At 41.1% G+C, this 23,817-nt stretch overlaps 1 protein-coding gene across 2 annotated transcripts in view; it reads right to left on the bottom strand.

Annotated features, from left to right (window-relative positions):
* The window catches only part of dpp10 (dipeptidyl peptidase like 10), a 148,282-nt gene that overhangs the window by 58,277 nt on the left and 66,188 nt on the right, over nt 1–23,817 (bottom strand). The window contains exons 1-2 of one of the 2 annotated variants that reach the window (XM_040201506.2): nt 18,320–18,738; nt 635–749 (exon numbers count right to left, since the gene is read on the bottom strand). In XM_040201506.2, coding sequence (XP_040057440.1) covers nt 635–749; nt 18,320–18,370 — 166 coding nt within the window. In that variant the 5' untranslated portion in view covers nt 18,371–18,738. Of the gene's footprint in view, nt 1–634; nt 750–18,319; nt 18,739–23,817 lie in introns of those variants that run through there. The other variant, XM_040201505.2, reaches the window with a different exon arrangement.

The following is a 23,817-nucleotide window of genomic DNA, read 5'->3' as shown; positions in this document are numbered from 1 at the left end:
CAATCACTTAAAACAGCAGGAAATAGTTTGGATTGCGGTGCTGCAATTGAACCGAAGAGTACAACTGACAGTCTATACAACGAGCTGAAGGAAGCAAAAACGTTTGTATGTCAGATGGGGATTCTCTTTGTGTTCCTCAACACATGATAATTTGATTCATTGTTGGTATAAAACCAGACGGATGTCGGGATGCGGTGGAGAAAAATCCTCTACTTTGTTGACCTAAACTGTCATCTGCTGATTGTCGTCTGCATCCTTTTGGAGGACTAAACTGTACCGACACTCTTCACCGGTGAAGGATATATTTTGTTCATCCATCCACATCTAAAAGTAATTTGAAACGTGTTTAGACTTTTGGGTCAAAATAAAAAACGTATATCTGTATTGATTATTTTGGTCACGACCAGAACCGTATCAACAGAATGTGAATAGGTTACAGTGTTTGACGTTATATCAAAGATGTCTAGTGTGTTGTAGAGATATCTACTGGAATGAGCATGCTAACCAGCTAGCCCTGGTCCAGCCTGGCTTGTAATACCACTTGTTTCTAATAGGGTAACGATGAGTCAATGTTGCGTCCGTCCCATGTAAAACCAGGACCTCTTAGACAGTAGGGCACAATCCCGGCTGTTACCTGGAGTGAGGAGGATGACCGACATGGTGATTAGAGAGCAGACCACCAAGATGACCAGCAGAGCGATGGCAATCCCTTTCCAGTTCCTCTGAGGAGGACTCCCACCACCTAGATCCTATAGAAAGGGAGGTAAGGGTGGAACAGTGAATAGAAAGACTTTCCCAGCTTACACAGCTATGAGGAGAAATTACCCTTTTTTCACAATGCTTAAGTTTAACAGTCATGATGTTTGCCGCCTTAGTTTGTTGACACCAAAATGTAATTTAAAATGCTGGATTTTTCTTCAGAGGTAAGAATGAATGCAAAATCACTGAGAGGTTCAACAAAGCAGGTCTATCCTATCTGTCGCATATTGCATACAACTGTAGCACAGTGGCGATGCTCAAAATACCTACTAACATTCTTCCCCTGCACGGTGAAGGATTTGCTTTGAAGAGCTTTGCATGAGCCACACATACAATGCTTTGTATAAGTGCTGGAGTACTTATGTATGATTGCTCAGCCAAGCTTCAACCAATCATTTCAGTCATGCATTCTGACCTGTACAAAACACATGCAGTACTTTCTGCTGGGGCCGAGAGTTTGGTACATAAGGAACACAGGCGGACATTTGCATTCAAGAGCTCGGAAGTCAAGGCGGCTGGTGGTGACGCGGTTTCACACTTGCAGCTCACGTTTCAGCAGTTACACAAGTGGCTTGGAGAACTGGCCTCCATGTTATGTACAAAGGTTGCCTGGAGCCCATGTTTGGGTTATCCATTCTGTTAATCCAACTCTTCTTTCAATGAAGAAAAAGTCCCATGTTCTGACAGAACTGAGGCTGTTGTGACCCTAAGAAAAGGATTATGTTTGGTTGGTTAGCAGTACAGCAGCCGTTTGCATTTAAGGGCTTCCTCTGTCAAATCGGCTGCAGAAGATTTTGGCTACAGCAATCGGAGTGACCACAAAGTTGCTGAGTGTGATATTATCTACAATAAAATAGCTATCCAGGAGAGTTTGTGAAAGCTTTTGCCTGCAACTGCATCTCTCCTGGTCTTGGTGTGAGAGGGATTTAGAGTCTTCAACCACATCTGCTGCTTCTGATGAGATGCATTAAACCTCCCCCTCTGCATTTCTCCTCCCCACAGCTTCTCCTGCCCTCAATTACCCACAACACCCTGTCAGTGAAAAACAGTGATCACTGACCACCAACCAACTAGTGCATCTTGTTTGGCCGGGGTGGAAGCAGAACAAAATGATTGCCAATTAGAGCTGGTTTCCGCTTCGATCTCACATTTTCTGGAATCCATTTCCTAAGTAATTGTGGGGTTTAGAGCACCGTAATTCACTTTTTCATCCAATAGATGTGACACATACTGACTGATGAGGCAAGTATGATGGAAGTACATTCAGTAGTGTTTTTGTTACGGACTGTAACATGGAACTCTCTTCTACCTTCTAACAGTTGGACATAAAGCATTAGATTGCAGTGGATTTTACAGTCACCTTAGTCCTACGCACTAAGTACTTTGCTACAGTGTTACATTATTCACAGCCCCCACCGGACTCATAAGACCACCCTATTATGCGCTTATTTCATTAAAACCACAAAAACTGACGTGTCCTTGAAAACTGACAGCAACTCTAAATTGCCTTTGTGCCTCCATGCATGACATTTTACTCCTCTTTTTCATTTTCTCTCATTTGTTCCCCCCAAATTTCCTATTTAGCAAAATCTGAATCATCGCGCACAATTTATTAACTCAATTATAAGCAATGAACCAACCATTAGGATATTTATTACCTGCCGAGTTCCCTCCATTACCATTATTATAAATTCTACAAAACCTATTAGAGAAATGAAAGACATCGACCCAATCAACATATTCCACATGTAAACTACTCTGCACAAAAGCCAAGCTGTAGTCCATCCAAGATGGCCCACTTTGTTATTCCATCAAAGACATATATACTAAGTAACCACTCAGAGCATTGGGATGAAAATACAATATTTTACATTAACTTAAGTTTTGCATATTTCTGGCTGAACCAGATGCTGATTTGGTTCAACGGGTTCCTGGTTGTTTTCATTACACCTTGTGTTTCAAGTCCTTTTATGTTACAGACCACTGGAGCTTACAGCACACCCAACTCTAAGCATAAAGTAGCATAAATCAACCTACTGACCTAGCACAGAGGCAGAAAGTGACAGATTATGATGCAGGTCTCACCCCTTACCAGGAAAGCCTTGAAGACGTTTAGAAATTGTAAGTGACAGCAGGGAAGAAGTGACACCAGTCACAGTAGACAGTGACTATGTTTCGTCTTTTGTAGTTGTGAATAAAAACCCGACAGTCGCACGTAGCCTTTTATATTCCAGCTAACGGGACAAAATTTGCAAAAGTCACATGCAAGGAGTTGTTACAAAACATGTTTATTAAAGCTTGCAAGTGAGATAATGCTATTCAAATGATTTTGGTTAACACTTTATAATAACTACACACTATGAGGCCTAAGCTAAGTATCAGTGACCACTAAATTCATCATTTGTAAAGCATTATCACTCATTAGTATGCAGTTCTTAACATTTACATATGTTTTCCACCCAATTCGGCACTAGAATAGTTTAATCCGGCCGTAAATCAGCATTTAAACAAGGATACAAATTAGTTTCAACCTGCATCTAACTCCCTGCAAGAGAGCAAACAGGCATGCATAGTATTTAATCAATTCTCAATTCAATCAACACTCTTTTTGTCCTGTAAATATAAAACAATCAGGAGGCTGCACTTCCAGTTGATTGGAACTGTGAAGTTCAGACGAGTTTGTGCTAGTGCAGAATACCATCTGCTCAAATTATTCTTCAAAACTCCTACTTGTGTGGCTTTTGTGCTTAAATTCAATGTCGTTTCCACCTGTTCACCTGAAGTTAATCTCCACAGGCAGGCGTCAAAAATGCAGCAAATCGATCATTCATACATTTGCATGTTGTATTTCACTTACGAGCTTCAAAGGCCCGCCGCGTATACAGCCTCGCACCTAGCAAAGGTTGGTTGATGATTAGATAGGAGATCGACATTAATTTGTCGTCGTCTGAAAACATCCCAGGTCTCCTTGCAAGATATCGCACCATCTCATTAATTCACATTGTCCTCTTTGTCTAGAAGGAGCCCTAAACCGGTTGCGAAAGCTAGCATCAGTGACCGCACACATGTAAGATATTAACAGTGTCTACTGACTCTCTCTCTCTCTCTCTCTCGCCCACCAACTGCAGCGGCAACAACAGGCACATGTGCGTTACAGGCGTGATCACAACAAGGGCTCTGATTGGCTGATTCTTTTAGTTCCAATGATGACTAGTAAAGTCCTTCAATACACATTTGCTTCATCTATTAAATTTCTAACAACCCTGTCTCCACACATGGCATGCACAGCAACATACAAATTATAAGGGAATTTATTGAAATACTTCTGTTAAGTGTCCTGAACAATAGTAAAAACTAAGTTATACATCTTTTCAAATTGTTGCTCCTTATTTTAATTCCATCAGTTATTACTTGTTCATTCAACCCCATACAACAATTAGATCCCTCATTTAATTAAACTGAAAAGGGCCGTTATCTACCTGACGGGAACAAATGCTATCAAACTAAATCAATACAGTCAATTATTCATCGGGTCGAGTAGACCACAGAACACACTGGGACACATTTGTTGTCAGAGACATAGCTGACAGTGATGATAATGACATCGGGCTTACTCAGAGGACATGATATAACAGTGAGTGGTGGTTGCAATTACTAGTAAAATACTCTTCTTTAAATAAGTATCATTTGAATAATTCAAATCGTGCTTTTTTTCTCACAGTTTCTGTTGACAGTGTAGCCGATGATTGAACATGTCATGGAATAACCTCACCACGACAATGTCTGAAAGGCCGGCTAGGGAGGAAAACCTCCACAGATTTCCACAAAGCTGTCCCTCGGCAGTCATGTGGCTTAGTTGTGTTCCATTGGAGGCTATTTTCGATAATCACATCCTCTGTCTTTGAAATAGCATGGGTTGCCTTCAAAACTGAGAGAAAACTACTCCATGCGGAAAAAAAACACACACCACAGAAAGCGTACAATGAGAAGAGAGCGAAGGCACAACCAAAGAGAGGCTGATTCCTGGTTCATTACACTGAAAATATATCACACAGTATGTATTGTGAAGTGTGTGTAGTGTGTGTATCTTATTCTTCTGTAATGTGCGTATGCTTCAGTAAAACATTTACATCAAGAGTAGTTGAAATAAAATCTGACAATATGTCCAGCACTGTGATTAGGACGTAATGGTGCGTATTTGTCACGAAAAAAAATAAAATAATAATATATATATAATCTGTTGCAAAGCTTCCCTTTCACTTGAAACCCTTACAAGGAAACACTTCATGAAAACCAGCATTAATAATATTAAATAGATGGTTAATAAAAAATGTAGCTTGAGTTTTTGTTACTTTTACGGTAAATGTTACTCATTAACAAACACTATAAACTGTTAATAATAAACAGTTCAATGGGTGTGGCAGCATCTTCCGCAGAGCGCTAAACAAGTAGCCTACCATTTAATATTTAATGTAATCAAAATTGTTCTAATCAGGTGTTATTTAATATTTCATCTGATAACTATTTAATTTAATAGTAACAGCTATCAGTGTTACTAATTATCAAACACAATTGGTTGTAATTTCCCAGTAAAATAGCTTAAATAAGGTTTATTTGACTGAATTAACAATGTCTTAATACTGTCAATTAAACATTTTTATGTCAGAATAACATCATTGTTTAAATATCTCTCAGCGCCTACACATCCCCTACACACTCCCTGGTAATTATTTGCTCATTGCTGGCACATTTTCTCAGAGGGGGAGACTGAGAATAATAAGACATTTTATAAAATTAGAATGCTAATGCTGCCTTTGAGATGTTTGATTAAGACCCCTGCCATCTTCATCAAACTCTAGTTAATAAGCTTAATCCCCACTGGCTTTTTGTGCAAGTGTGTGTTTTGTGCACAGACATAGATGCGACCAGCCCGTTGTCAAAAGTGTCGGCCTATTTATAGAGTCATTGCCTGGACTCTGACCTTGAAACGAGTGTGACAAATGACAAACAGGATTTCGGCTGAAGCTGAAGCCATTTGAACAATGGCAGCGGGTCAGAGAGGGAGAAAAAACGGCTTATTTTTGTTTACCCATGAAATACTATTTCTCACTAGCTGGTGAGTCATTGACAGCCGCAGCCAAAGCCATGCTAGGGTTGTGAGGCTTAACATCTGAAATTGATCTACTAGCTAATGGGAAACGACAGGCTTAGCTACATGTTGTCGGCAAATTGTATTTAGCATTATCAGCCTGGCCCTGAAGGACACTGTCATTGGCCTTTTGCCCATGTGGGATAGTTCTCTTAGTCACACTGCCTGCCATATTGGTTTCGGATATACTAGGTTGTTGACTCACACAGCCTTGCAAAGGTATCCCTTTATATCAGGGATTCTCAAGGTGTGGTGCGGGGAGCCCTGGGCTGCGCGAGAGGAAAAATGTTGTAATGTAATGGTGTGATAACTAATATTAAATATAATTTTTATAATTTAAATTTATAATTTAAAAAGTAATGGTTTTTTCACACAAAGTAGCACCATGAATTATAAAAATACAGTTTAAGATTAAAAATTAAGAACTTACGTACACACTCGCTAACGGTAGCCTAGTTTAGGCAGCTAATGTCGGCTAACTTCGGCAACATTCATACAAATATGCAAAACTGTCTGTAATTAGGGAAACTGTGGACAGGTGGACATCTGGTACAGAGAGAGTGTTAATACTCACGTCTCACTCACTGTACCTGCGCTGCGAGTGAGATCCTCCAATGGACTCATCCCCTTTTCATTCATATCTGACTATGAATATGCCACTATTTGTTATTACTATTATTATTATACGGAAGAGGAGGAAAGGACGACAAAAGTGTGATTACTGCTGACAAATCCTAAATAAAGCTTGATTAACATACAGCAACTTGTTGTGTACATCGTCTGCATGAAATCTAACAGATAATTTAAATAATGTAAATTTTAAATCGTTGTAAATATTAAATGTGATGCGATTTGCCTGTGCGTGTGTGCTCGCCATCCTTATTGCTGTTCAAAAGGGACGTGATTGGCTTTGTTACAGCGTTTCAGGGCACTTTTCCCACCTGAAGTTTGTTTGCTTTGTTCCGATTCGGGATTGATACAATGCAATTTGCCCCTTTGTTCGGTTTGGAGTTCACACTGCAACATTTTACACCAGAATAAATATTGTGAACAACACCAGGGGGTGCGTGGCATGAAAAGTTTGGGAACCGCTCCTTTATATTAAAAAGAATGCGGGAAAACAACAACACAATGATTACTTCCTGCAAACAGTCTATGTTATAATTCTGTGCGGAGCACAAAACCACCAATGCTGCTCTGTTTTTGTAGTAAACTTGTAAGAGGGTCAAAGAAATTTAGCTCTATTCAATAATTGCACGCCTCTCTCTGGTATAAGCAGGTAACAGTCAGTTAAGTGATGCAAATAGAGCTCTGCATATTGAACAATTCCTCCCGAACCATCATTCAGTCTGACACGGAGCACACTCAGCTTTTGCCTGTGTAAAGCCGATGCTGGTGAAATAGTACCGAGAAGCGGTGGAAGTGAAACAAGAATGGTGGAAAGAAAAAAGAATAAAGAGCAAAATTGTTCAGACAGTTAAACCGATTCATCTGGGGCAATTCAAACATGGCATTGATTTTCCTCTAAAGATTTGTCTAGATGTTTGATTCGCGTCAATAGTGTGGTGGCGTGCTCAATATACAAGCTGTGGCAGAACGAGAGCATTCAGTGTGTGAAGGCCAACAGTCCCTGAGTGGGGCGAAAAGTGATCCAACGGATCCTTTTCACCTTATATACACACTGAAGGGAGGAATCCTTTGGGGTAAATGTGGTAGATGTACTTTTCTATTCTTCCAACCACTCAAAGCTCTCACTACATGTCCCCATTCACACTTTTCACACACATTTGTACCCTGGTGACAGAAGCATACAGAGCGCCTCCCTATCAGGACTAAATATATTTCATACAGCATCTAATAGTTTTTTCTTTACTAATGATGTGAAATTAAATTGTTTTTCTCTATATATTACATGCCTGTAGTTTCTCAATTATTGAGGTTGTCTAAGGGATTTTTTATTCAAACCAGTTCAATAAAGAAAAGCGAAATTTAGTCATTACGCTTGGGGTGTACTAGATATTGTCAATTGTCAATGTCAATGTCAATTTTATTTATATAGCACTTTTAAAGGCCAATGGCCAGCCAAAGTGCTTTACAGGATAAAATAATCAGCAGCAATAAACAATACGAGCAAAAGTAAAACAACAAACAAGCAAAAACAGTAAAAGGCAAACAAATAAAAGATCCAATACAGGTAACTTAACTCAGCCAAAGGCCAAGGTAAACAAGTGGGTCTTAAGGCGAGTTTTAAAAGTAGAAAGGCTCGTCGACTGGTACTGCCTGAGAGGATGAATTTATGCATGAAAGTTAAAATGTAAAAAAGTAAAAAAGTTGGCGTTGAAAGCACAGCGGAAGTCCACAAAAAGAACCCGTGCATACACCCCTGGGGAGTTGAGGTGATGCAGCATGTGGACCTTTATCCAGAAGGGGCCCTATGATGTTCTCCCACCTGGAGAACATCATACAGCAGTTTGTCAAAAGAATCCATGACCACAGATGTCAGGGCGACGGCCCTCAGTCGATTCATCCTGTGATAGTGGGGAGGCGTCTGGGGGTCTCCTGTGTTAGTGAGTACAGGCCTCTCCACATTGACGACGAAGGTTAGTCAGGTAAAAACCTGTTCTCCAACTTCCAACTTAGCTCCTCTTGCTCTACCTTGTAAATGTGTTTCTGGCTTGGTTGTACAGGACCCTGCGCCCCCCTTCACTCGGCCTTCTCTTCTCATGAAGCTGCAGACGTCATCACCAAAACTGATGACATCACTGTTTTCAGTTAGCTCGTCCAGGTTTGGAGCGGCAGCCTCAAAAACACACAATCACAATCAACACACAAAAGCAGGACTGTTGTTCCAGCTTTGCCTCATTGGTCCATCTCTTCACTGTCTTGACCACGGGCTTTGCAGATTCTGATTGAGGCCTGTAGGTTTGGATCACATGAACCACACAGTGATCAGAGAGTCCCAAAGCTGCACGGGGGAGCAGAGTAGTTTGCATCCTTAACAACATGCTGTACCACTACTACACTGTATACAGTGTAGTAGTGGTACAGCATGTTGTTTGTCCCTTCAGCTCCACTTAATATGCTGTTTGTAATTGGGCAGTTGTTTGCTGAGGTTTGCTCTATTGAAGTCCCCTAGAACAATGAGCAGGGAGTGTGGGTGTTTTAGCTGCATGTCGGTGATCTGCTCAGCCAGGAGTTGGCCCGAGGACAGAATGAATGAGGAACTAAAAAGGCTAAAAACGTATGCAATCAATGAAAATACTTTCTAAATGAGGGCTGCATGATTCCTCCTGCACTGTGACATCAGGATACAAACCTTCTTTAATATAAAATCAGATTCTGCCTCCCCTTGTTTTCCTTGACAGAGCCGTTACATGGTGCGCCTGGAGGAGAATGAAGAATTATGAATAATACTGTGCAGATGTGCTCACTAAGCAGGGTGGATCTGCTCAAGTCCTTGTTAGCCTTGTTGATGAGCAGTAGTTCATCCGTCTTATTGCACAGAGAGTGGACATTCGCCACACAAACTGACGGGAGCGCCGCTCTGAATCCCTGCCGGCGCAGTTTAACGAGAAGTTTGAAAGTTCTGTTCTGTCGAATATGATGAAAGAGGGAGAGCTTGAAACAAACAGAAAAAAAAGCAAAAGAGCGCAGTACTGAGGCTGCGACCCACGGCACCATCTTGGATGAAAACATAGCAGGCTAATTACAATACCGTATCTAAATTTTGGAAAAACTGCAATAATATTGTGTAACGGTCAGCAGGGCTCTTAGGAACGCAGAATGTCTGCACCCTCTTGCAATGATAACTGTGTACTTCATGTCAGCTGATGTCTGTGCTTAGGATGTCTAGACGACGTCCTGGTGATTTGAGGGGCAAAATACTTTATGTCCTTGGGAAAAGAACATAATGGCCGGCCACTCGGATGTGTGTTTGTTATCTCTCAACTTTCTGAAGGTAGCCTGGGCGCATGAATGATGCTTGTATGTGTGTCAATTCTGTTTGCAACAACATTTAATAAATGTCCTTCTTAATGATTTTACACCGGTGTCTAGTTATTTTTTGTTAGTATTTCTTCTGAATAACAATAATAATGATAAAATGTTATTATTATTATTATTATTATAGTGGAGTTTTTCCTGTGCCGATGTGTGGGTTTCGGGATGTCGCATGTGTACAGACTGTAAGGAGGCAAATTTGTAATTTGAGATTTTGGGCTATACAAAATAAAATAAATTGATTTGAATTGAATTATCTTTACCTTCCAACATATTGTGTTTGTAGGCTAAACCTAACCAAGTGTTTTTTTTTTCCTTAGATAAATTGGTTTCCTGTGGTTGCGACATACATTATTTCCATTCTCATACCATTGTGATGCAGTCCGCTTTTAGGGGGTGTGGGGCGCTAGATTATTATTAATAATATTATTATTATTATTATTATTATATTATTATTAGCACTGTGGAAGGTATAATAGATCTACTGTGCTAATTTAGCAAAGAGTATTGTAACAATATAAGGGTACAGCTGTGCCTTTTACATTATAAATAGTACGTCTGTGTAGTATACGCCAATAAAAACGACGGCAGTGATATTCTAAAATAATAAAAACCAATGGTACTGTTACTCGCTGTCGCTGTCAAACAATGGTTTGTTTTCCAATGTTGTATATTATTAAGACATACGCAGGTGACAGGACCGTTGATACTATATGTTTGACACAAGAGACAGCACATCTTTTAGGTCTTGAGATGTCAATGTTAGTGGTTTTAATTGTCTGTCGTACAATGAGAGCTGACTTATATTATATATTCCATGGGATAAGCATGTGGCTCATACAAACGTGATGATGAAACAGACCATTCTGTCGTCAGTTCAAAAAGTTTATTTTACACAGTTGAACAAAGCTTAGCTGTGATGGACAATATTCTTCAATTATAATTATGCTCTGAATTTAAATACAGAATCTGTCCAGAATGGGGCTCTGAGATTTGTTGTTTATTTCTTTTTTACATTGTTGTAATTTTGCTGAATCTGTTTCAATTAGAGCTGGCCTGCCGGTATATAGTATGTTATAAATAGCTGCTATCCATAATCAGTCACCGTGGGCTGCACTGTGTGAGTTGGGGCATGCCACAGCAAAATGACCGTGCACCATACGCTCTGCGTGCACAATTTTCTGTGCACATTTAAACGTGATATTAGATCATTTACATGCTGGACGCCGTAGCCATTGTCCGTCCCCTGCAGTCAAATCTCCAATTTGAATGCAATTAGACAATGTTGACAACATTCCTTGGTAAATTACACCCCGGGCAGTGGATAAGATTGTAGCTATTTCCTCCCGATTCAAAAACAAATCTCATTTATCTCGAGAAATAAAAAGTGAAAGCAGAACCTGACATCAACACAACAACAACAGAGGCTCATCAACATGTGGCTGAACGTGTAAGTGTGAAAGAGGGAAATTGTCTCTCCGTGTCTAGTGGAAAAGTAGAGCTGTGTATTTTTTTCACACCTACAGATGGACTTTGGACGATTCAGTGGTCACGGAGCTATGGAATTGCCAGTTGAAAGGGTATTTGTGGGGATGGAGAGGTGGAGAGGGAAGGAGGCTGGTTAACGGGGTAACTCTGGAGTGGACCCAAGGGGAGAGATTTGACACCACATTTTATATACTAAATAACAAGATAGATTGTTCTTTATCTCCTTCCGAGGAGGCCAGTTTGAGGGTTTTCTCATTTGAGGCACAGGATGTCAGAGTTTATCAGTGCCTTGTAAACTACCAAGGCAAAAATCTAAAGCCCAATTATTTCAGTCAGTATTGAAGTCACAATTGTTTAACAAAATGATTCAATGACTTTGAAACATGGCTTAAAAGAAAAATTGTTGATGCAATATATTTTAAGTATGAGAGAAAATTACAAAGAATTTCTTCTTGTAAACCAGGGGACTCAAACTCATTTCAGGTTCGTGCCAGATGCAGCCCACTTATGGTTTTTTGCCGCAGGGAGAGAGGGCGAGGCCAGTGCAGTAGGCGTGGCCAGCGCAACGGGCATAAAGTGGCAGCAGCCGTTGGTGAGGAGTGATGTAAAGCCTAGTTATGCAGGTGAAGCTTAAGCAGCTCTTTCCAAAGTACTGCAGAGAGCCAAACACCTTTAAAATCCAGGCACAAGAGTTCCTCCTCCTCATCGAACCCTAGTGTTTCCTCCACCATCACATTGACTATGGGGGCCCTCCATACCGTGTTCTATGATTAAACAAATGAAATATCTTATGTCATCTTGTTTACGGTTTCTGTCACTACCCTTCGCTCCAAAAGGCGATGCCTGAACCCGAGACCTTTTCAAGCAGATTTAGAGCCGATCGCTGCGTACCACAGTGGCAAAAGGGCCAAGCGGTGATGCGGTGGAGTTTTTACAATGGGACCCTCCCACACCTCGAATGGACATTTTTGTCAATTTCCTTGATATCGTAGAGTTGTACAAAAGTCAAAATGATAATAAAGAAAAGTATGTTTAACTATACTCTATACCAGGGGTATAGAGTACAGTTCAAAGGTCGTGTTGGCAGCACTCAGAGCCCAACATACATAAAAGAAAATAGACCAAAAAAAAACATAATGCTCTGGTTAATGGCACCAACACTATCAGGCAGAATGCACCGTGTAATGGTAGATTAACATGACGGAAAGATGATTTTCCAAACCAATATTGAACTTTTTACAATACAACAAACAATATTCCTCCCTTTTCTAAGAAATAAGCCAAATTTGTTGTACACATAGACTTTCTTTCTATGTCTGTTTTTATAGTTTCCCCTTGGATGTTAGGTCCAGAAACATCCCAAACTAAATAACAAAATACAACATACACAAACAAACATATTTTTTCATGATGCCAGATCTCGCTGATTATATTAGTAATTTAGTTTTGTCATTCTTAACTATAATATTTTAAGGTTGTACATATTTTTTTGCTGTAACCTCGATGGTATGTGTATGAAACCTTAGCTTTTTTTCACAGTGTGGTCCATCTCTCTGTGGAGTGCTATCAATATCACTTCCCTTCTAGATGAGCCTTTGATTATCTACCCTGGGGAGAGAAATCAATCTGCCTGCTCCCAGTGCTTACTATAAGTCCTAAAAGTGCAGAAAACCGTGTTTGCCAGAAACGCTCCAGCACTTCATTTAAGTTGAGCTGATAAAGCAGTGATGAGCAAAGGCCTGGCAGGGGCCACCCTGTCAATATTAATGAGGGCAATATTAATGGGAAAAAAATATATCCCAATATTTGAATATTGGGGCGAAACTGTTACAGTGGAATTACAGTAAGTAGAATGAAACATTCATATTACTGAAGCAGTGAAAAGGTTACGTGAAGTTACATTTTTGTACATTTTGAGACAATATTAGAAAGACAATATTAAAAACTCGTTTTATATTGACTCATATTTATAATTTCACTATTACTATTTAAACATTTTAGGAAGGCTCATGTTATTTGTAACATAGTGTATGGATATAAAGTTTTGAATTAAAAGTTAGCATGCAAGCGGTCTACAGCAGAGGTCTTCAACGGTTGGTCCCCGGCCCCCAGGGAGCCGCGGAGGTACTGCAGGGGGCGTCGCAACATTTTTGGTTAATAAGACATTCAATTCAACCGATTATTTTTTTTTTGTCTTCAGAATCAGAATTGTATTTATTGTCTTTAAATACACATTAACATGAAACATATTGTTGACGGAGAAGATGTTATCTTTCAGTCCGCAACACACATTCAGCTCCCCACAGCAGCTCTCAAGCTGGACACCGGTTCACTCACAACTTCTTTCATAATGATACGACAGAGCGCACGCGTTCATGCTCACGTTTAAAGAGCGCAAAGCTCAAAAATAAAAGATGCCAAACCAAACTCTGTAGAATAGGGGGTCCCTGCTCCATCGCGCCATCAGTTTGGGGGTCCTTTGCCTGAAAAACGTTGAAGACCCCTGATCTACAGTATACAGGTGTCCGCCACAGTATACTTTACAAATGAAAAAATGTTGTATATCACAGCATTTGTTTGAGTAGAGGATAGGAAAAAATTGCATTAATATCCATAGATCTCGGCTAAAATAACATTGCATGTTAAATCAAGTAACTAACAATGAACACATTGACTTTGTGTATAAAATCAATGGTGAACACACAAAAGAGGGAGAGAGTGGGGAAAGAGATAGAAAAGATACAAGATGTGGCTTATGAAATAGTCGAACTGTACAAACAACCATCTGCCAAAGCAAGCGGTATATATCGGGGGCTCTATATTGCATCATGAGGCCAATGTTTGAAAAGCTCACTAAGAAGGACAGTACACTGCACACAGAGAGCTCATGTTTACCAGGCTGTGTCACAAAGAATAAACAAGGGGGGGAACAGGTGGCATTGGAGAGGGTGTATCTCTCTGGACGTTTGTGGTTGTAATTCTTCACTACATTCTTGCTGCTGTTCATGAGACAATTATGTGGTTTAAGGTGATCTGAGAATGGTGGATGTATCTAGCATTTTAATTTAAATTGAGCTGTCAGGGCAAATGTGGGCCATCCTGAAAAGAGCTGATGGTTTAGCTGGAGAAAGTTGCCTGAAGCAACATGACTTCTTTAAAAAATATTTTAGTCAGTTTGGGAAGAAACAATACAGAAACAGAAACTAGCTATAGTAGTAACTTTCTTGAGAACTAACAATCCATATGTCTCTACACGTAGTGGGTCAATTTCTGAAGACCTAAGGAAGTGCAATATTGAGAGTGAGGGCTTGGGATTTGAGGATGTACATATGTATTTAAGGTTTATTGGACCGGAGATCTATGGACATGCATGAATTTTCTCAAAAGTGTGGGAAAGGGTTTGGAGCTTTTTGGAGAAGAGGTTCTAGAAAAAGCTGCAAGTAGACCACCATTGACTCTACTATTTTACTCCAAACATAAAATATGTTGCTCAGTGGCTCACTGTGACCTCCAGGTCTAAAAAGTGAAAACCAATGCAGAAGTGCCTTAAACGTGTATTCCATGAGGGACAACCCCTCTGTTTGCAAAATGTAGACTAATTCTGTAGACGTCAATGAGAAAATTACTAGTTTTCACCTAATGTATTTCCTCAGTAAACAGTATAAACATTTATGGTCTCAATCTTTAGTTTCAAGTCTTCTTCAATACAGGAGGATTTCCGTTTGGTCCATGGGTTGAATAGCCCTTAAGCAGCGAATGAGTCAGTGCGGGGCAACCGTGTGATTGACAGGTCGCTAGTGTCGCCCTTGTCTATGTTTTCATGTTAAAGCTTTGACAGCAGCCAATCTGAGCTTACACATGGCCGGACTCTCAGGGACACGGCTAAAGTTCACGCTCAAATTTACACCTTACAATATGATTACCAAATTTTTTTGGCAAAAAAAACAGACGCCAACTTAGAAATTTCATTTTAAGTATTCAAAACCCCAGTCAACAAACTAATAACTAATTCATTTCATATATACAGTTTACCTTGGCGACTGCTGAACCCATCATATCTGAGTGGATAAAGGTACTTGTGTGTGTTCCACCACGTATTTACACACACACACACACACACGCGGTCTGACTTCTCCTTCTTACTAATTCCTACTATCTCTGGTTTCACGGCAGTCTGTCCCTGTCTGTGCCACAGCTGGTGACTCAAACTTTGTAATTGCCTTTTAATCCTTTTGAGGAGAGAACATGTTTCAGCGTCGGTTAATTCGGGGCACACTCGCCTCAGGATACAGGCGGCTTATGACTTGAAGGTGCTCTGGCTGGGACATTTTGGACAGAAAAGTCCATGAGCAAGAGGGGTGCACTGTCTCCTGCTCCGACAAATGTCTGCCAGGCGCCTTTGAGCAGGAGGCCACAAAAGTTCTAACCCTTGGATCCAATCTGCGAGTGAAAAAGAGGGAAATTAGGCAAAAACGAATGAATCCATATCTAAATCTATACTATACATTCGATGGAATTTGAAAGAAAGTAATTTCATATGTCTATTAAAAATGATTAAATCATTCCTGGATCTCTGAAATGAGTGAATTTGTGGTATTTTAGTAAATGCGCTTCTCCGTGAGCTATTCCTCTGTATTCATAGAGAAGTGAGCATGAACAAACATTCATTTGGATGACCTTCTACATTGTTTCCAGTATTAAAATTATCTGCTACAGTATTTACCGCAGCCTTTTCCTACCTGCAGTAATGCAACTCAAACACCAGTTTGCTCTTCATCCAACTTTCCCACAGCAGCATGACCCGTTCCCACTCCCCACTCGTCAAATGCTGACTTAATATCAGTGGAGAACATCCCTGTCATTATTAGACTTGGATGGATGTTTCTAGGGGTGGTCGAACAAACACAAACTTTCACCCAGCAGTCGCTGTCCTGTGTGTAACTAATCAATGTTGATTTTTTTACTTTTTTTGCATAATTTCCAAACTTTACTAACACACATTTATTTAACCTACGGTTAATGTTTGGTTAAAAAATGAACTATGCATGTGACAAGAGGAAGGTCGCGCCCCCCTCAAAAAAGGGTATGGTTGTTGCCAATTCTACCAAAATATTCCATATATTCAAAACCCTCAGAATTAAATAAAAATGAATTTTGTCACTGAATCTTTATTCATTTTCATTTTTCTAATGAAGTTGTAAATCTTGATATCCTTTGGTTTTCCTGATGAAGAAAAATCGAATAAATCCATGTCAAAAGCTCCCTGTTGTATTGAGAGTTCTAAAAGTAGCTCCTATGAACACTAGTGTCGGTGCATACCAAGAACCCGCTGGTTAGTGAACCAGACAGAAATGTAGAAACCCTGGAGCTGCAGAGTACTCAACCGCAAACTAAAATAAGAGGTTTTAACAACAATGGCCTCAACTCTTTTTAAAGATGCTGAAGGCTGAATATTATTATCACTATTATTTAAAGATCCCTGTGTTTCCCTCTTTTGTAATATCGCCTGGAATCAACATGCAGCTTTGATGTACAGTAACCCAGTTAAGAGCCTGCCAAAAAGTCTGTGTATACGTGCTGTGAGTTTACAGACCCCCGGCACAGTAATAGTACTGCTCTGACCCCCCCCAACCCTCCCCCTGGCTCGCTGGCCTGCTCACGCAACGTCTTCAACTGACCGCTCAGCCTTTCAGTCCCTCCATCGTTTGATTTTGTCATCATCAAATGTGATTATGACAATTTGACTCTTTGTACATTGAAAAGAAATATTCTTGGTGTCCTTTAACTGTTTCGGACTTTTTCATTGGCACGCAAAAAAAGGGCAATATCAAAAACAATCATGATGTCCGCCACAACATGAACGGCCCCTTACAGCGGGACACAGTAGTACAGTAGCAACACTAATTAAGTCAACTCACACACAGAATCAACATGCCTCAGAGGGCCCGGGGGCCACTGAGCGGTGGACTATTGAAAGCTACGTGAGCTATCGTATTTCAACCGACATCTCAGGAGGCGCTTCTGATATTCCAAGCGCAGGAACTCAATTATGAGGCCGAGGTCTTTTTGATTTCTTGGAGTAATCGGGCTACAGGTTCTGAATTCAATTAGGAACACCAAGGATATATTCGGCAGGCTCTCAGCGGGGAGTCCTAAATTGAAACATTTTCTCAGAATGAGTTTGAGGTGTAAAAAGAAAAGCTTTGACTGAGTAAGAGGTTATTGCGAGGTAGGAGCACTCAGAAGATTTTGGAGAAGGGAAATCAATCATTGATGGGGGATGTGTGATGGAGGCGTTTTGGTGCAAAACATAAATGCACGAGTTGCCAAGTTGCCACAGACTGGCTGACACTTTCAAGTCATTCCCCTTAAACTCTGTGGGCGGGGGGCATCATTGCAGTGCATAACGGTGCCGAGAACAATAACATTTAACCTCTACAACCCGACGGGAGCATTTGAAGGTGCTGGTCCGGAGGCTGTTATCTGGAAAGTGGAATGCGCTCATAGGGCCATTTATTCCCATCTTTGCCTGAAAAGAGATTTGTTTTTTAACTACTGTTCTCCGTCAAGTCAGCGACCCAAAATGACAATGCATGTGCCCAGGTCGTGCAACATGTCCGGTGCTGACAATCAGCGCACGGCGAATGGTTTCAAAGGCGGCGGCATCAACCTCAGTCACAAACCTCCACCCCTCCGCCACCCGGAGTCGGACCGAAAGAAGAACCTATACCGGCAGTGACAAGAAAGCCAAAAGAGCCACGGAACGCATGCCGTATCACTCCGTGCACGTGAACCGCCCGCGAGACGAGGCTCCGCGTTGGAGAGCGGGCTGACCTTGCGGAACAGAGGCTGCATAGAGTTGAGCGTTACGCACAAAGTGGAACGGAACCTGCAAACCGCGTCCAGGGAAAGCCAAGAGCTCACCTCATCCGGCTGACTCTGCCTCTGGTTCGGCTGCTCCTTGGCGGCGGTCATTGTAAGCTCCTCGTGCGATTCAAAAACTTGTGGAAAAGAAAGCCTCCAATATCCAGGTTTTCAGCGAAGAAAGAAAAGTCAGGCGCGGGCGGGATGCGGCGGTGAGCAGCGCGCCGTCTTGTCAACTGCGGAATCTTAAACAGGGGTGGGAGCGGGTGAGGAGGCTGATGGGAGGGGAGGAGGATGGGGGGTGGGGGGGTAACTGATCCGTCACGATTAATTATCTGCGAGGTCTTGAGCTCGAGCGTCTGACAAGAGAAGCCAACGCACATCAGCCCCCGGCCCGGAGTGCCGTGGAGGGGAGGAGAGTTGCGGACACGCTCATCGCGGAACCGAGAGAGTTGCTCTTACATCTCTACATCCGCCCCCCCGCCTGGCTATGTGAGGGAGGAGGTGCTGGTTGAGAGGAAGCGCTGAGCGCAACACCCCCCCCCTCGATGATGGTGTGATTCTGAGAAGCCGGGTAGCAGCACAGAGAACGAGAAGTGACGGGGTGAACTGTTGTCGCCGAGTGCGCAGACGTTCCTTCAGACGCAGCGTGACACTTTTGTTAATGGATGCTGACATGGCGCCCGGAGCTGTCCGCGGTGCTGAAGGCCCAGTGAGCAGCCTCTGCTATTTACACCAGGCAGTGTTGTCAGTGAGGCTGCTGCTTCTCCTCCAACGGTGAATCCTGGTGTGTTTATATAATACAGGAGGCTTTACGGTCGATGAGAGCAGATTGTCTGCTCGTGCAGGCCAGGTAGGTGATTGCGACAGGCCTTTGAAGTACAGGAAGTGATACCTGTGAACCCGCTGTATCTAACTGCCGGAATCAAGACACAATTTATCAAGACACAAAATCGGAGGCTGCGATGTGAAGCTGTCTTTAATGTCCCTGCCAGAAAAGGATCGATATCTTAAATCTGCATTTGACGTTTGACTCTGAACCACGAAGCTTTTTAGTGATGAGTTGTTGGAGTGGTGGAAATAAAAAACGACATTTACCCGATTCACTTTGTGAAGGTACTTACCTTTGGTAGTCTTCAAAGACAACTAAAATTTATATGAATTTTACCACTAAACGATTGGTTGATTCATTCAACAGAACTTGAGTTTCTTGACACAGAATCACATAAAAGCACTACTTTACATATTTATTGTGTATACCAAAGATGGGTTCATGACCTTTCAGGAATTAAGTCATTCAGCATGATGAACAGGATAAAAAAATTAGCAATCCAATAAAAAGAACTTGTTATGTGCCGTCTTAGTCGGCCACAAGGGAACATTCCAGGTAACGTCCAGGTTCATGAAATTTTAATCACATGTCAAGTTGTTTTCTGTGAAGACAGAAGTTCATTTTGAAAAGACTAAATTGCATATAACGAGGGGAAGTCAACATTTTGTTTTACATTTGTATGGGAACACATGAGAACTGAGGATATTGTTAGCACCTTTGTACAAGAATACTTTGAGGTGTTCCCCTAACATCCACAGTTAGTTAAGAGCAGCTCTGCCTACTCCATTGGGCATTGGTTTGTGGCTTTTATTCATGAACAAAACTCCACCTGGTAGACATTGATTCTAGTATGAATATTCTAGTATGAATATTTTTGTGTGAAACGCTGACTCAAAATTCTGTTAGAACAATGATGATGTCATCAAGCATGATATCCCAGTCCTTAGCACTGGAACTCGCTAGATGCTCATGGCCCTTTTAACTTCTTTTTGCCTTGACATTTTTGGCCCGAAAATGGGACACCCATGATAAAAAGTGTAATAACTCTGGAAAACCAGTTTATATGCTACTGGTGAAGAAATAAATCACTATGACACACAAAAAAAACCAGACTATATACCAGGCTAAAAGTACATCTACATAGGTGCTACTATGTAGATGTACTTTTCATGTTGATAGAGGCAGGATTGCTGCTCTAGAGGAGGTTTTTGTGAAGGACTCACGGCCCAGTGAGGGGAGGTCTGTGGATGGCCGATTTGCATCATTGAAACACTTTTTTTGTTCGTCTGATCTCATTGGATCCGACTAAAGCCACGTGGAAATGATCGACAGCTGCCTTAGCCACAAACGCCAAAATGGAGAGAGCGTAAAAGACGCTCGAAAATGAAGTATGCCTGTGAAATTCGATCCCCTAACCGCCAAGAAGCAGTGTGAGTCATGCAAGATGGAAGGTGCTCCCATTGCAGAGTAGAAAGAGATTCATTTGATAATTTTGTTCACAATGGCAAAGGTAGGAGATATTCATGATTCATATGCTTCAATAGCTTGGTGCTTTTTGCACTCCCTTCTTTGGCCGCGTTTGTCAAACAACAAAATTGAATACTGCAAAATACAAAGTAAAACATGTGGCAAGTTGATTAGTTTTCAAATGAAGAATTCTTGTATTCATAAACACCATTTGTGACATATATGCAGCATTTTGGATCTTTGGCTCTAAGGGGTAGTATTTAAAAAGGGTTTTCAGAAATGTGTTCCGTGTCTGTTTGAAATACTGTATCATTTCACTTCAAGGAAAAGTTTGTTTGCATTGTTTCCAGATGAACCTGCAAGAGGGCACAGGAGAAAAACGAATGTTTGTCCAATATTGTGAACTATACTGTTCCACCACAAACGAAGATAGTTTATTCGTGTAATCATAATTTTTAGAGTTGAATGTGAATCTCTTAATATTCATGGTCACTCAATGGGCTCTTTGTGCCTTTCCAGTCCATGACAAAAGTAATTATAGGAATGGAAAGAGCACCAAATAGACTATATTATTTCTTTTAAATTGATAACGTTAATTGTAAATTGAAACTAGACAGTCCACTAAACAGTGAACAATTAGATATGGATTTGTAAAAGCTAGACCCCATGAGAAGAGGTCGGCCGACCCTGATGCTAGCGAGCCTGTCACAGGCATAGGGGTAGATTCATTCAGGGAGATCTGTGTAGGACGTCACTGAAGGCCCAGTTGGGAAAATCACTACCTGCGTTTGCCTTTAACAATTAAGTATACTAACTATGTTCTTACAATGTGTCCATCTGATAACAGGGATACATACTGAGCTCATTCTGTGTCTTAGCGGTGTAGATATTTGCAATCAATCACCAAGAACCAACTAGCATGAAGGAGTCATGGACTCGTTGAGCCCCCAGGGGCCCTGGTGCAGTTCAAGAATGGGCTACTCTCTCTGTAGCCCATCTTTATGTCAATAACCGTTTTCCAACATGAACTTGGGCATTAGCTTTGATCCACCACACAGTGACAATACAGAGTAAATCTCCCGTGAAATATGTCAAGGAATTGGGAGAACTGCCAGCAAAAGACCTTCTCGGTGCCACTGAGGGCAGACGGAACACCCCTCTCCTCCAAAACAAAGACGCTCAAATATTGACATTCTGTGTTTGACCTGCTGTACCTTCCGAATGTCAAAGACGTGAAATTATTATAAAGTAAACATAGTGTGTAACCAATGTGCAATCACACACAGCCGGTGTCCTTGAAGATCAACGAAAGTTGAAGTTTAGGTGAATAGAGAGAGAAAAAAATCTGCTTCATTCTTTGTGGGTGTGTCGAGTGACTTAGCAGAGGTCAAATTAGCATAAATTCCTCTTGACCTTTGTACGTGAAAACCACTTTGAGGGAGAGACTAATGGGGTTTACCTCTTTGGAACAGGCAGCATCACACACATGGAATCTGCTCGGATTATGAATCCATCTGATAACCTTTAGAGGATCGCTTTCATCGAGAGGGAAAGGTTGTATCTACATTAGTTATTCCTCTATAAACACTGTCGTGATGCTGGACTGTTATGAACAACATGTCATTGTGCATTATGTTGCTGCTTGTGTTTGCTGTCTGTAAAGACAAAAAAAACATTTAGTTTTGTATAGGTGATATTTTGTCTTGACATTAAACAGTGAATTTGGTATTAATCAATCTGGACCCTTGTTTCACATGTATTTGTGTTTAAATGATCATGGGTGCAACTACATCTGAAATTGGATGAATATTGGAGGAGAGCCCTGCAGCTGAAAGACAATAAACAAGCTGCTTTAAATTTACAATTATATTGTAGGATTGTTATGATGAGTTATGGAAACAAGCATAAAGGGGGTAGTCGTGGCGCAGGGGTTAGAGAAGGTGTGCTGGGAAGCACAAGGTTGGTGGTTCGAGTCCAGGCTGCCCCATGTTCAATGTCGAAGTGTCCCTGAGCAAGACACCTAACCCCTAATTGCTTCCCAGGCAAAAATGTGAAAAAGCCATGGGTTTAAAGTGTAATGTAAGTTGCTTTAGATAAAAGCGTCTGCTAAATGACCTGTAATGTAGACTGAAGTAAAATTATTTTCTTTACCAATACCGTGGCCCCGAATGCTTGATAATATGCAAGATTTTAGAATTATGCAAACTATTATTATTATTTATTCATTTTCTGTGTCAATTTATTTGATTTTGATATGTTCTCATTAAATTGTTTCCCTTTGTTCTTCATACGTTTGCACACATATCTAATTTATTGTTTTTTTCTTGAAAACCGAAGAAACCAAAGGGCGTCGTGGAAGCCTAACACCAACCCTCCGGCTGTACTTTTTTATTTTGCACCTTTTAAAACTGACTAATGAGTACTTCATATTTCATTTCCCAATGAATTCTCCTCTTTTACAATCCTCATAATTTCACATTAGTATCAACAATGTTGATAAACCTTTTCTTCTTCCCTTGCTCCTACTTATACTTAAGTACAATAAGTAAGTCTTGTCCCCCACGTCTACACAAAGTAATTACACAGTAATTACACAGCTGTTTGCAAAGTGCCACAATTTCAACCTTCCAAACGCACACAGAGGATAAAACATACTAGTTTTCTATTCATAGCAGAGGACGTGAAAGGGACAATCTCTATTCCAGATGATTCCCGATTGATGACTTGCTGCATATTCACTGCTGGATCCAAGTCTACTCATACACCGGAGTTACAGCCACAATGACTGCAGAAGGGTGGCTGCAGGTTCTGGTAATTCTCTGAGAAAATACCTGGCTCTCCTGGAGATGTGCTCGTTCTCCAGCTTGTTTTGGGTCAGCTGAAAATCTTTGAGCAAATACCGCTCTCGGTGCCGCTTCAAACGCAACCGAAGCATGACGTTGTGAGAATGAAGGCAGCAGCATTCAATTTAAACAGGCAACATCAAAGGCACTGCTTTAAAAAATATGGGCTGGGAGATCTGCTCTGGTGCATTTGATGTGGTTATTTTCAATACATATGAAGTTAGAGTCTTCTTGCTCGTTTCTATTGGTAATAGCTGAACATGTTGCACCTCTCCCCGTGCAGTGACTCTGTACATGAGTGTGTGATCAAATATGAAGCTGAGGTGTGAGTTATGAGGTAGAGACGGGATAGTTGTGACGGTGAAATACTTCACTTAACTAAAACACAGTGGTGGAGACAGAACGTGTGTGGGTGG

The sequence above is a fragment of the Gasterosteus aculeatus genome, chromosome 16 (genome assembly GCF_964276395.1).
Source record: "Gasterosteus aculeatus chromosome 16, fGasAcu3.hap1.1, whole genome shotgun sequence".
Classification (NCBI taxonomy): domain Eukaryota; kingdom Metazoa; phylum Chordata; class Actinopteri; order Perciformes; family Gasterosteidae; genus Gasterosteus; species Gasterosteus aculeatus.
Note: the sequence above shows the minus strand (reverse complement) of the source record. Positions and strands in the feature narration are given on the sequence as shown.